The sequence below is a fragment of the Bacillus rossius genome, chromosome 11 (genome assembly GCF_032445375.1).
Source record: "Bacillus rossius redtenbacheri isolate Brsri chromosome 11, Brsri_v3, whole genome shotgun sequence".
Taxonomy (NCBI): domain Eukaryota; kingdom Metazoa; phylum Arthropoda; class Insecta; order Phasmatodea; family Bacillidae; genus Bacillus; species Bacillus rossius.
Genome location: NC_086338.1, coordinates 59,779,051 through 59,793,467, shown reverse-complemented (window position 1 = coordinate 59,793,467; position 14,417 = coordinate 59,779,051). Strand labels below are relative to the sequence as shown.

The following is a 14,417-nucleotide window of genomic DNA, read 5'->3' as shown; positions in this document are numbered from 1 at the left end:
TGAAGCAATGTATAAACAATTATTGCATATTTTTGTTTTTAAGAAAATCTCAACTGCAGGATTTTTTCAATGAACTTCAAAAAAATTTGTGTGTTTGTGTGTGTGTGTGTGAGTGAGAGAGTTTGGGGGGGGGAGGAGGGATGGCCCATCATAATTCATAGCCTTCATCTGTATTGTATTGGTTGACACCAGTCTCCTGAGAATGGAACCAGCCATCACAATTATTCGGATATATTTCACTTCAGGCAAATAAATATTGCATGATAAATATAGCTGGATATTAATTTATTTAATGGTAGCATAGGAATACACATTTCTTGATGAAGTACTCGATTCTAAAAGAAATATATTTTGATGGTGATATATTTTTATTTTTACATCTGACAGAAGAAAAAAAGGTGTGGCAGTAGAGATAGTGGTCAGATGATTTCAAAGCAACATTTATCGTAACAAAAAGATCTGTATATTTCAAGATGGTTGGCTTCATACATGCGAGCAGTGCCTGATGGCATGTGATGTCCTGGACCACCACCAAATGAAGCGAGAGGAGGGCGAAGGTTAGTCGTGTCTCGCCCCAGGTAGCGGCGCACCCCGCGACGTGACAGCAGTCATAGAGAGCCCGGGCACTCTCCGAGTCACGTGGCGGCCGCCCGCGCCCGAGGAGGACTGTGTCCTCAAGTACCAGCTGGAGAATACGGAGCTGCCCGCCAATGCCACGGAGCATGTGCTGACGGACCAGCCTCTCTGCGTGTACAGCCTCTACCCGCTGCTGACCTACGCCCCCGATGTCACGGAACCGCGGTTCACACCCGTGTACGCGCAGTCCGGCATCAGCGGTGAGTCGCCGCTTCGGGAATTGCATTTCCCATTCTTACTACAACCACCTTATCATTATCCTAGGCCTTATTTTAGAGTGTTCAAATAAAATATAAACCTTACAGTACAAACATACCAGACACATTTATATTATATTTTCGAAGGATCATAATGTTCTGGTGAGTAAATTTGCATTTCTGAACTGTATCTGGGACATTGTGTTCAATGTGGGTCATTTCACACTTCATTAATGAATTCGCCATCTATAATTGTTATAAGTAGGGACACCTGTATTTCGCGATTTAATTTCATGTCAAGGTATTTCACAAAACACTGTAGCTTTTTCTAAGAGTCATGGCAAATTGTGAGGGTGCAGCAGTATGGTGACCACATTCTCATTGGCCCCGTCAAGAGCGGGACGACACCTCTCACCGACCTCAGCCAATAACCACAGGAGAAAAGCTATAGTACCTATTTTGTGAAATACCTTGACACGAAATGTATTCGCGAAATACAGGTGTCCATAGTTATAAGTCACACTGAAGCAATGAAGTATGAGTTTTTTTAGATATAAATCTTTAAAAAGTTCGAAAATATTGCAAAATTATTTTTTTCTTCGAAGCACCATATGTAATGCAAATGGCTTACCTTCCTACAGCTCCAGGGCCAGTGAGAAGTGTCACCGTCTTAGTTGCCCGATCTCACTATATCCACATCGGCTGGGAGAACCCGAAAAAGCGCGAACAGTGCCTGAAGAAATACTCTGTAAGCTGGCGGGATGCCAACTCGACCATTCAGCAGAGTGACTCAGTAGGGATGATGTTGTACCCGAGGTACACAATCTCAGGGCTGGAGTCGTGTACCGAGTACACCATTGAGGTGACGTCAGTCGGCGGCAATGCCACATCAAATGCCACCAGCATAACTGCACTCACTGGTAAGTAACCATCAGAGGTGTGAGTTTGCATCCGACTGATGTACAGAGCTTTAGTAGAATTTAGTTTTAAAATTATTTTCTACAAATTTATGAATGATGTCTTATAATGAACAACATTAAAGGAACTCATTATATATATCAACTTCATATTGAAAGGTAGTTTTTAATTTTAAAAAGTTAAAATAGCTGGCTGATGCATAGGCCAGTGTAGTTTTTTTAATAGGTAATAGCTAATAAACATGAGAGGTCCAAAAAAATATAGCAGATCAAGTTAGTTCCTACCATGAGTAATGCTTTTTGTAGAAAGCTGATAATATCTTTCTTTATATATTTCACTTTTCGTCGGTTGCACAAGAACAATTATGATTGATATTGTTAACAAAAATGATGAAAGACCCTTCAGACTATGTTTTTCATAAAAAGTAATCTGATTTATTTGACAAAGACGGCCATGGGAGGAAGCCACACTGTGGAATATATTTAGCAGATTGCATGGGAAAATGACAGTACAACAAGAAAATCCACCAATTGACAACTGTCTCCGAAATCTCCTAAACAACTAAGCATTAGTAGATGGGAGTGCTCTGATCACTGAAGCACAGAGGCATCATCATACAAAATAATGAAGTATATTGCAGGTCCCGAGGCGGTGGGTGGCATGAAGGCACGGCAGCTGGACCCGGAAACTGTCGACGTGACGTGGAGCGGGACCCCCTGCACCTCGCTGTACTCTGTGTGCTGGGGGGCCTGGGAAGGCAACGGCTCGCACAGCTGCGTGAATGTCAGCGCGAGCGGGGCCCAAGTGTTCGGCCTGGTGAATCTACGCCGAGGCGGGAGGTACACCGTCATCGTGAATGCCATCGGCCAGACGGGCAGTGTCTCCGATGCGACTATCTTGATCCTCGAAAGTAAGTGGTGCATGGACTAATGATGGACACATCAAATGTGGCCCCTACATCGGACAGTTTAATTGCTAACAGAGCTGTCGTAAATGTATGTCATGGCAGATGTAGCTGACATGTTTCCGAGGTTATAAAACCCACAGTACTTTGTACACTGATGCACAAGTAGCCAGTAAGTAATGAAAAACTTTTCCTCTAAGCAATCACAAATGTTTGGTAAGCTATCAAAATAAAAAATAATTTTTTTGGTTGGTCACTGTATCAATAGGTATATGATGGCTTTTAGAAGTGTTAATTTTGAAAACCTTACAAGGGATAAACATTTTTTAATTTTATATCTTATCGTATTTTCACCATTGGCCATGCCAGTTTCACATTATTTACACTTTTTTTTGGACCGGAAAGTAGCAGATAAGCTTAATTTTGGGTCAGGTCATATTCAACATATTCTTGCTACTCACACCAAGAGTACGTTGTTCTTTACACAGAGCATACAATTTCATGCATGAAGGTGTTTACAGACTAGACATCACATATGTATATGTAATTTCACAAGTGACATTAGTTCTCCCATAAGTCCAGGTATCCTGTAACGTTCTATAATGGTGCGAGTAATTCAACATTACACAGTAAGGTTGAAAGGAAATTGAATGATTTCAAATGAAGCTGTTCATTGGCACTTTAAACTCCGAATACATGAATAGTCGCAGAATGTGCTGTTATTCAAAATGGTAGTACACTTACCATCCCAGTGGTGGACTTCGTTAGTTGTGAGTGCAGAATCACAACACCAAGACAAATAAATATTTTTTTCTATCCCATCTCTTGGAATGGCTCACATTGATTATCCCAAGATAATTGAAGGTTCCTTCTCATTGGTGTGTCCGTATCTATCCATGCAACCTTAAAACTTTTGAGTGACTGCTTTGGTGTGCAGATAGCTGCCCCGTGAGCAACCTAACTGTGGCCAGCCACAACCGGGACTCGCTTTCACTGCGTTGGGACGACCTGAAGACCAGCTGCCAAAGGCGTGTCCACCGCTACGAGATCTGTTGGCTCGACGTGTCCGAAGGCGCGAAGGAATGCACCCATGCCGCCCCAGGTTCCAGTGGATACGACCTGCTGCACTTGGAACCCTGCAAGTGGTACAACATCACGGTCACTATCGATTATATTGATGGTGTGACATCGGAGACATCGAGCATCTTGAAGTTTACTGGCATCGAGTCCAAGGAAGGTGAATGCTGGGGGCTTTGTATAGTATTTCATTAAAAAGTGTGATTTATTTTAATGTTTTCAGTGTGTCATCTAAATGTGATAGTTTTAAAGCACAAAGGGTAGTGGCACTGGATAAATTTCACAATACCTTTTAGTTAGCAAATTTATTTAATATTTTAGGGAGACAAAAACTACATGGTTTTAACGACCTATAATTTGAAGTTCATATTGATGTGTGTAATCTAGAAACGAATTATTTGCTTTGCATATGCAGACATAGTCTAAAGTTTATGTAATTAAGTCTGAGTTGAGTTTTCTTTGGCTATATTTTCTGTTACTTATGGGTGTTGTATCTATTTATTTCACACTACTGTTACAAACACATGTACATCCCATGCTTACAGTATTCTTTGTTCCACTGTTCCACACGATCTGCCTTGGTCCAATCTGTTCCTTCGTTACCACACTACACTAGTCAGTTCACCAGTTACTACACTCCCCCTTCCATTTCTTTATAAATCTAGTCTCCTTGGCACCTTGACGCATCTACCAGAGCGCCTGGGGTAGGGAGCGGATACTGGCGTTGAAGGCGGAAATCCCCGAAAACATTCATCCTCGAGACTGCCATCCCCTCCACTAGTCACTCGGGACGGATGCCTCCCTTCCGGAGTCTGACCTGAGGCCTCCCCCACGTGTGACTCCTCGGGCGCTGATGTAACTGTCTCTGCTTCTGGTTCTGTCACCCTTCCTTCTTCACCCAGCTGCCCGCCTGCGTATTTACCCACCAAGTGCTTCCCTGGACGTAGAGTTACATTGTTTCTTGTCTCTCTCAGCTACAAGTGGTCCGCATGAACATATCTGACATGCGAACCCTCTTGCACTCGGTAAGTGACCGCACTCACTACCTCCTTCACTGATCCTGGCACCCAGTTGAACTCCTCTCCCCACACAGTTTTTATCCAGACCAAATCTCCTTGGGCAAAAACTCTCGGAGGCCCTCGTTTGTGATCCAGCCTACGCTTCATTTGTTCCTGGCGTGGTGACATGTCGTGCGAAAATGATGGCTTTAACAGCGACAACCGAGTGCGAGGCTGTTGCTGTAAAAACAATTCCGCGGGGGTTTTCTTAGTCAAGGAATGTGGAGTATTCCTATAAGCAAACAAAAATACGTTGACCATATGTTGTAGCGTGCGAGTGTGGGCCTTGCTGCGGCCCTCTTGAAATTGACGCCTCAGAGCTATCTTGACAGTCTGTACTTGTCGTTCCGCCGCACCATTTGATTGCGGATGATAAGGTGGAGTTTGGACATGTTTCACACCATTTGCGGACAGAAATTGCCCAAACTTGTCCGAATGAAAAGGCGGACCATTGTCCATCACCACCACCTCTGGCAACCCGAATGCTGCATAAAGAGTTCTAAGCTTCCCCACCGTGTGAAACGCCGTGGTAGCAGTCATTGGAATGACGTCTAACCACTTAGAGTACGCGTCTACCACTATGAGAAACTTTTGATGGTGTTCTTCTGCGAAGTCCAGGTGCACTCGTTGCCACCTCCGAGCTGGCCAACTCCACGGGTGTAAGGGTACGGCTTGCTCCGTTGTTTGAGATTGCTGACAAAGGCTGCATTGATGGACCACACCTTCTATCTGCATGTCCATGCCAGGCCACCACACATAGCTTCTGGCCAACATTTTCATTCTTGTAACCCCCGGGTGCTCTTCGTGCAACAACTTCAATACCTGCTGTTGCAGTCGCTCCGGTATGACCACCCTGGACCCCCATAGTACACAGTCTTGTTCCAACAACAGCTCTAACTTCCGGGATGCAAAACACTTCAATTCTGCTGGAACTGTGGCTGACCACCCTCGTAACACCATGTCAGACACCCTCGACAGAACCAGCCGCGGCTCCACTCATTTTTTTTTAGCTCGGATGACAAATGCACTATCCCCCTCGCGGTCCAATTCCTCTTGCTTGAACTGTTCCTTTTCCAGCCGTAACTCTTTGGACTGTTTCAACGCTGCCTCCATTATTAATGCTTTTCCAGCGCTGACTGAAAAGTCAGTTTATCTTCCACCAGCAGTTTCTGCACTATTTCTTCATTACCTAACCCACTTACAAACGCATCTCTGAGAGCTTCCTCCAGAAACTGACCGTACTCACACGACATGGATAACTTTTGCAGGGTTACCGCATATTCCGCTATACTTTCTGTCGTCCCTTGTCGCCTCCATAAAAGCTTTACACGCTCCGCAATTATAATCTTCCTGGGCGCATAGTGCGTGGTGAGTATTTCAACTAGTTCTTCGAATGACTTTGTTCCTGGCTTGGCTGGCACACACAAGTTTTTCAACACCGCATATGATTTAGGACCTAACAGTGTCAAAAACACACTGCGTTTTTCTTCATCCTTAATTTTATTCGCCTTAAAATAGTGTTCCAGCCGCTCGATCTAGTACTTGAAATCCCCTTCCACTCCATTAAATTCTTCAATTTTTCCTAACGCCATTTTGGTTTACTCACTTCTCAAGTTCCGCACTGCGTACTGTAATGCCGCCTACGTCCGTATGTAATCGCTACCACTATAAACGAAACACCGCTCGATTACGCCACTCTTAATCCCATCCTCGTCGCCAGTGTTGTATCTCTTCATTTCACACTACTGTTACAAACACATGTACATCCCATGCTTACAGTATCCATTGTTCCACACGATCTGCCTTGGTCCAATCCGTTCATTCGTTACCACACTACACTAGTCAGTTCACCAGTTACTACAATGGGCATGGAAGGAGCTAACATTGATTCACATGAATCCTCTCTTTCATGTCTTAGATGTTGAGTCGACCTTTTATGGATTTGGAAACTTGCAATTACTTATCTGATGTGTCATAGATCAACAAAATTAGCATATGAAGTTGCAAATACATAAGAGATTTATTTTCATATAACATTAAGCTAAAGCCTTGAAAAAAAGTGTAGTGTTTGAGGAACTCTATGACCAACAAACCTTTTACCTTGAGCTTGATTATGACATATTTCATTGGTCAATGAGCAATGTGATATTATAATTATAATATTTATGTTTTATTTGATTTGAGTAGCTATGAGAGTATAAATGGTTTTTCTCAACAGTCATTTTCGTATCTGGGATGCACCTGATAAATAAACTCATCTAACATGTTCAGGGTGTTGAAGCTGTTCCACCTGTGTACTTGGTTTTGAAATTGGTGAAGAGGTCTTTCATTATTAGAAGCCTTCACATTTGATTTATTCATTCGACTGCAGGGAAAGTGCTAAATTATCCATTAGCGATCTACATTTGTTTGGTTTTTGATGCCACATTGAATAGATTTTTTACTGCTGAGATTTTCTAATAAATTTTGGTCAAATGATAGTAGTAAAAATATCTGCAATTCTAAATAGGTGAAAAAAGTTCTGCTTCATTTTATAGATAATTTAAGATTACTATTAAAAGAAATTTCGCGAAATGTTAAAATACCTAATAATAGGTTGTATACTTCACCTTTTTTTTTGCTGCTAAAGAGAAAATAGTTACATCTTGAACAGTAATCATCACAACTTGGCGGGTTTATTGTTGGCTCACATATGAAATCAAGCCAAATGTAAAAATTCAAAAACCTCAATAATATTTTTATTTATATTTCTTAAATACTGAAAAAAATTCAAAGAAAGTACAAATAATAATTCTGGAACAGTTTGCAACTTAGCAGTAAAGAAAATTTAGGACCAGCAACAGAATTATCTGTACACACACACACACATCATTCTAAACCATACTCGATAACCATTTCATATGATGTATGGACAGTTATTTAGTCCCAACAGAAAACTGTTTTATTTTTATTTTAACAGTCTAGATAGTTGTGATTTTTACAACTATACTTTTATTTCCTTTCATATTATTTGGAATAATGATTTATCTGCAAAGTAGTTTATATTATTCACACACCCTTCTACAGCTTTTGTTTTGATTTCAGCTGATTGTCTCCAAAAGAAGTCATTCCTGTACACGACTAAATCACCCACAAATTAACCAACGATAGTGAAAGTTAAGTTTTTGTTGGGAAATTAATGATCAGTTCCTCATTTCTCAGGCTTTTCTTATTTTCCAGATCCCGACCCACCAACGTATTTAGTGGCCTACGGAAACAAAGGAGTGGTGGTGCTGAGGTATGAGGTCACCAACCAGACGGACAACTGTGTGGAGTACACGTCTGTGTGCTGGATTGTGTCGACAAGTCCCACATCGGAGCAGTGCAAGATGGTCCCCAGTTACGAGAATCAGCTCATCATCCAGAACGCACAGCCCTGTGCTTCGTATTCCTTGAGCGCTTCGACGCAGACCGCAGATGGTCGTCACTCTCCTGAAGAGAAGACCAACGTCACAATGGGTTTGTACCAGCAACATCATCTCTCTAAAGCTTGTGCCAGTGGTGGCTTTGGACTCTTGCAGGAGACCTGGACTCTTGCAGGAGACCTGGACTCTTGCAGGGGCCCTGGGTTCTTGCAGAGGCCCTGGACTATTGCAGGAGCCCTGGGTTCTTGCAGGAGCCCTGGACTTTTACAGGGGCCCTGGACTCTTGCAGAGGTTCAATTGTTGGGAGAGGGACCTGGGTGAATGAAAAAGGAACCCAGATAGTATTTGGGACCCTCCCGTGAAAAATTATCTTTTTAAAACAATATTTTAAGCCAAACTGGAACTAAAAATTTGTTAACGGTTTCACTAATTTATTTGAAGAAATTTTTATATTCCTTCTTGGTAAATAATATTCACGTTAGTTTTAAATGGTAACGATCAAAATCTGGCAAAATCGCGTTATTGAATGAGGCAATAAAATATTTGAAAGTTTTTCTAATACAAAATAATGTAAACTCAATCTGCTGCGGGACAATTACGGTAATTTTAGCTTAAGGCCTCATAACTATGACGTCTTATTGTTTTAACAGTTGCCTTATGACGAGGAGCGAAAAAATAGTTTACGGTTCGGCTCGTCATAAGTATCGCGCCTTACATCGGGCATCCTATCTAAGATTCTAGAACCTCATATAATTCGCAGCATTTAGCATTAATGACGCTTCGATTTTGTTAACTCTTGGAAGCCTTATGGTAATAGCTACACACTAGTCCGCTGATCAAAACCAAAAAAAAATTAATGTTTTGAATTTGAATGACTTGTAAACATAATCAACGTAGCATTTTCAGTTTTGAAAAATATCGCATTTGCGAAAACACAGACATTGCTCTTAGAATATTCAGTCATGTATCTGTATTTACTGTTTGTTTTTTCTCCATTTATCTACATAATGTTAATACTGTTATATTCCTGCACAAACTGATTTAAAAATCCTTAGTACATAAATTTTAAGCCTACGTGATATTTATTGATGGTTTATTTATTTGACTTATAATGTTACGCACCATTTAATTACTAGTAATTTTAACATATATGCAAATGTAATTTTGTCTTATTTTTAACTTTAAATTTTTATTAGTAGTTAAAAATGACTAATATTTGGTAATTTTTCTTGAAACACAAAATATTTATTTTAATAGATTGTTTTACAGATTTGTCACCAAAAAATATAATTATCTCTCCATAACAGATGACTTATAAAATCAAAGTAGATTTGTAAGGCATTCTCCTCATTAGTATGAATTTTAAAATGACATTTTTCCTTATATTATTTATACATAATCGCTTTTCTGTTGCGCATGACAACTATGGTGTGCCATACAGGAATTATGGTACTCTGAAGTGGTACTTACAGTACACTGGCAGGGATTTAGGGAAGAATTATTGTACGTAATATAATTAATAGACATAAATTATGATGTGTTCTCTTAGTCACATACACCTTTTCTCCCCTCACCCATTTTTGCTGCAGCGATCGTCAGCTGTCGACGATCATGTTCGACATTATGACTACCAGAGAGAGAGAGTAAGTGAGAACGGGGGAGGGAGGGGGAGAGAGGATTCCACCATTTGGAAGCAGGAATACTATACTTATCGTCTTCATTATTTTGCAAAATAAAATTGAATACATGACTAATGTAAACCTAACATGCAACAAATCCGAAAATATAGTGCATAGAACAGGGTAAGATGGAAACTGCTATTATTACAATATAATTCTAGATGGCAACCAAATTATTTATTAAGATAGAAAAATAAATAACTATGAGATGGTTTACCACTCTTTTTAGTCAATTAAAAAAAGTCAAATAAACTTCCTTCACGCGAGGGAAGGTGAAATGTCATTAGTTTTTTGGTTAGCATTGAACTCAAATTCGTCAGAACAGAACACTGGGACCTCACCGGAAAAAAAAAAACTCCCCTCTCAGCTGCATTGAAAATTTACGTAGCTTTACATTTATTTATTAACGCTTTCACGGGAACAACGTACATATTGGCTATTTGTGGGGGGGGGGGGGGGGGGGGGCGAGACCTCTACCAAGTATCGAACCAATTGCCACAATTCGAAAGTCCCACACCTCATGAACACAATAAAGCATTATAGATGACTAATATAGCCAAAGCGCTAAACATCGGCTACAAATGTAGCCAATCTGCTACAAATGAACGCTCAAACCGACTGCAAATGTAGCCATTCGGCTACAAATGTAGCATTGAATTGAGTACAAATGGTTTATGGCTGTGACCGCTGATACATAATCCCGGGCAAAGCAGATTACAGGTTATAGTTATATATAAAGTACAGTTACTGTAACGCAATAAGCAATTAAAATCACAGAAGATAAAGGATGAATGATTCTTATTAACTGTTCAATTATAACCTATTATCACATGGGAGCCTAATGCTGATATGAATGAACAAAGAGACTTGTTACACTAGTCGTCTTCTTAATCTTGATACAGATGAGTCAGGACATAGACATACCTTCGTGACATCGTCACTTCACGACGGGAGGGGAGTCATGCTGCAGGTTCACAATACAAACAAGCCGTACTTCTTTGGCGTTTGAAAACTGTTATTAAAAAAGACAAATCAACCATTGAGTTAGGAATTCTTATGAGATGGCATGTTGTGACGTAATTGAAGTCACATTTTTGCTTCACCATCGCAATATTGTCATGCTTAAAACATTAATGCTTGACCATGTCTAATGATGGTTTGAAAGTATTAACTAGAATATCCACCATTAAAACCAGTTACTTTCATGAAATAATCATTTAAAACAATTTCCAATATGCAAACAATCCAGTTCTGCAATGTTTTGGGCATCTAACCAACATGGAACAGACCAAATCAAAATGACTTCAACTGGCTACCTTGTAATCATGCAGATATGGCCACCCTTTGCAAAAAAAAAAAAAACACTTGTGATATTTTCTTAATTTGTGATCACTATCATAATGAAGACAAAATTTAAATAATAAAAGATAAAAACATAATGTTATGGCTTAAAAGCTGTTTAAACCAATATGGTGGGTGTGTGTTGTTATCTCTACCGGTAAGCAAAACATAAAATAAGTTAAACTGCTAATTAAGCTTATATTACCTAACCATGAGCACTTTTCCATAAAAGCTTGAAGGAGAATAAAGAAGGGGTGATAGTGTTAGCAAACCCACTCTAGTTTTGCCACTGTACGTATAACCTAAAAACTGAATGTAATATGTAATTAATAGCTACTAATTTGCTTTTATTGTATTTGTGGATAGTGAATGGAATGAAGTCCGGAGGACACATTGCAGGTCCTGTACCGCCCAGGAACGTCGTGGCACGAGCTCCCTCCCCGGGGACGCTGCTCATCACATGGGACCCACCGCTGCCAGGAAACGACTGTGTCGACCACTACGTCCTCGAGTCAGGCATGTGGTGGAGTCAGTCTCTCTCCGACAACATATCGGCCGATGCCACCGAGTACTTGGTCTCAGACCAGCCACTCTGCGAGTACATCTTCTACCAGCTGTATGCCGTCTCGGAGGTCGGAGAGGCCTCCGTGCACAGCCAGGTGTATGCCTCGGCCGGGATGGGAGGTACGTAGCATCGACGAGGGGAGCTATAGGGGACTTTGAGTATAACTAATGGAGCATGTGAGTAACGAGAACAAAGCGCTTCTAATTACTTGGAAAGTCCAAGTGGTTCAAGGTAACCAGGCAAAGTTCAGTTGAGGGAAGTGGGAAAATGTTCTGGGTACTCGGAAAACCTCTCTTATATTGTGCAGAGAATTTCAATATTTAAGACCCAAATGTGGGATGAATGAAGAAGTTCTATCTCAGCCGACACCATTTTTATATTGTAAGCTGCAGACATATTTGTAGCAGCAAACATGTTACTTTTTTGCCATTAATCTTTGGATGATATAGTAGTGAACTCGCTTCGGTCGTGGGATACTTCGACCCCAAACACTCAGTCCCAGATGACTTCATAAACAAGGAGGATACAGGGGCTTTGACTTTAAACCTCCAATAGGGGGTCACACTATCTGATTAGTATTATTACACTGAGACTTTACCCAGGGTAGCTTTGCTCCCCAATGATAGTTTTGTTACCAAATAACCCTTCAGAAGTATTTTCTCCCAAAATTCTCTATATTGAGGGCTTCGCCCACAAAACATCTCTAAGAGAGAATTGCCTCGAGAATTGCATTGCCTCCAATATCTCACATGGTTTTTTTATACATATTTACATGGATAAAAAAAAATACATTGTTTTCTAAGGATAGCTAAAGTCATTAAATTTGGAAACACATTGGGACTTTATATGCATGCCAATTTTGATGATTATAGCTGCCCTATAAATATAGAAAATTATAAAAGAATATATAAAGATATATGGAATCAAAATCTTTGAAAATGATGAGACACTTTCGAGTTTGAAAATTGTAGATGTCCATTAAGTGTGTAAAAGAATTGAATTATTATGTGAAAAAAGCACAAAATTTTCCTTGATGAAAAAATTTAGTTCTAAAGTTAGTTCACGTAAGAAATAGCTTGAAATCAGGGAATTGAGAAATACAACAAAACATAAATGCAAAATAAATACATTATTAACATTTGATATGCTGAATACAACATTGTAACAGTATTTTTGTTAGTTTGTAGTAAAACAGACAGTTATAATAAACGATGCAAGTGTACTTCCTCACAGAACAAAAGTCAAAAATGTTCGTTCGGTTACCAAGAGTTGATGTTACTTATGGCGGATAACCGTCGTAACATGGGCAAAACTAAACGGCTTAATGTGCCTGTAGGAATTTTTTCCCATTCCTGCCGCAGATAATCATGAAATTGTTGTATATTGTGGGGATGAAGGTAGGCGTTTTTCCTCTTAAGAATTCTCCAAATATTCTGTATAGGAGATAGATCGGGACTTGTGTTGGCCACTCTAAAACAGAGACACGTTTCGTACATAGCCACGTATGTGTTATCTTCGCAGTATGTGGCCATGCGTTATCTTGTCGGAAAATATATTGTTTTCTGCCAAAAAATCGCTGCAATGATGGGCGCAGATTCATATCAAGAAAACATATAGTACCCGTACAAAAATGAAAATTGCCAACCCCATTCACTGCCATGCAACCCCACACCATCACAGAGCTTGGTTTAAGAACCATGCGCTTGTAAAAAATTGTATAATTTGCTTCATCCGTCTTCCTAATAACCTTTTGACCAATATTTCCATATAAAACCTGAAAAATGGATTCATCTGTCCACAATACCTTGTTCCACTGAGATGGAGTCCAGCTGAGGTGAGATTTGGCGCACGCAACATGCCGACGTTTATTCAATGAAGTGAGAAATGGTTTAGGTCTCATTTTGTAGAATGTGTAGCCACACCTTTTGATATATCGAAATGTAGATGCTTCGGAAATAGTCTTTCCAAAACTTTGTCTTGCCCATGTGATTAGGTCTGCGACTGTCTAGTGCCTATTGTTACGAATATTTTGACGAAATAGGCGTACTTTCCGATCCGTCAACATTTGCTTCCAACTGGGAGCCTTTCCCGGACAGATTGTGTCAAGAGGAACGTTCGGCTAATTTGGTGCTGCAAAATACAATTTTGGGGCTTTTGTTCGATTTGATTGCGTACCGCAAGATCCGTAGCTCGTCCCCTTACCAAGCTTCCACTTAGCACTTATAACGATCGCGAATTGCTCGCCATTATATGCTATTTACTTTCTCTGACATCACTGCCTCAGAATTGTGTGAAACGGCTGGAATATTCTTGTTCTTTCTACTGAACAAACTTCATTGCGAAACTTTGGGATTCAGAATGCATCTTTTAGACCAACTTTAAGTTCTTTCTTTGTTTTTTCAGTTGTGACACTTGTAAATTGTCTACAACTACATATAACTATGCACTTTAAAACTTTTAATGATTCTGAATTTTTTTTACAGAAATATTGACATTCACTACTTATTGACGTTGACGTATAATCGATGGAGATACGACAGAAATTCAATGGACATAAATTGCAGTCGTAGCAAAAATCTGATGCGATGCGGTAATCCGTATTTTCATTGTCCTCAGTTTGGCAACTGTGAACCTCAGA

At 40.1% G+C, this 14,417-nt stretch overlaps 1 protein-coding gene across 2 annotated transcripts in view; it reads left to right on the top strand.

Moving 5' to 3' along the window:
• The window catches only part of LOC134537109 (fibronectin-like), a 44,784-nt gene that overhangs the window by 18,160 nt on the left and 12,207 nt on the right, over positions 1–14,417 (top strand). For both annotated transcript variants that reach the window (XM_063377400.1, XM_063377399.1), the window contains exons 9-14: positions 579–836; positions 1,475–1,753; positions 2,392–2,661; positions 3,593–3,892; positions 8,010–8,288; positions 11,614–11,898. In XM_063377400.1, coding sequence (XP_063233470.1) covers positions 579–836; positions 1,475–1,753; positions 2,392–2,661; positions 3,593–3,892; positions 8,010–8,288; positions 11,614–11,898 — 1,671 coding nt within the window. The remainder of the gene's footprint in view (positions 1–578; positions 837–1,474; positions 1,754–2,391; positions 2,662–3,592; positions 3,893–8,009; positions 8,289–11,613; positions 11,899–14,417) is intronic.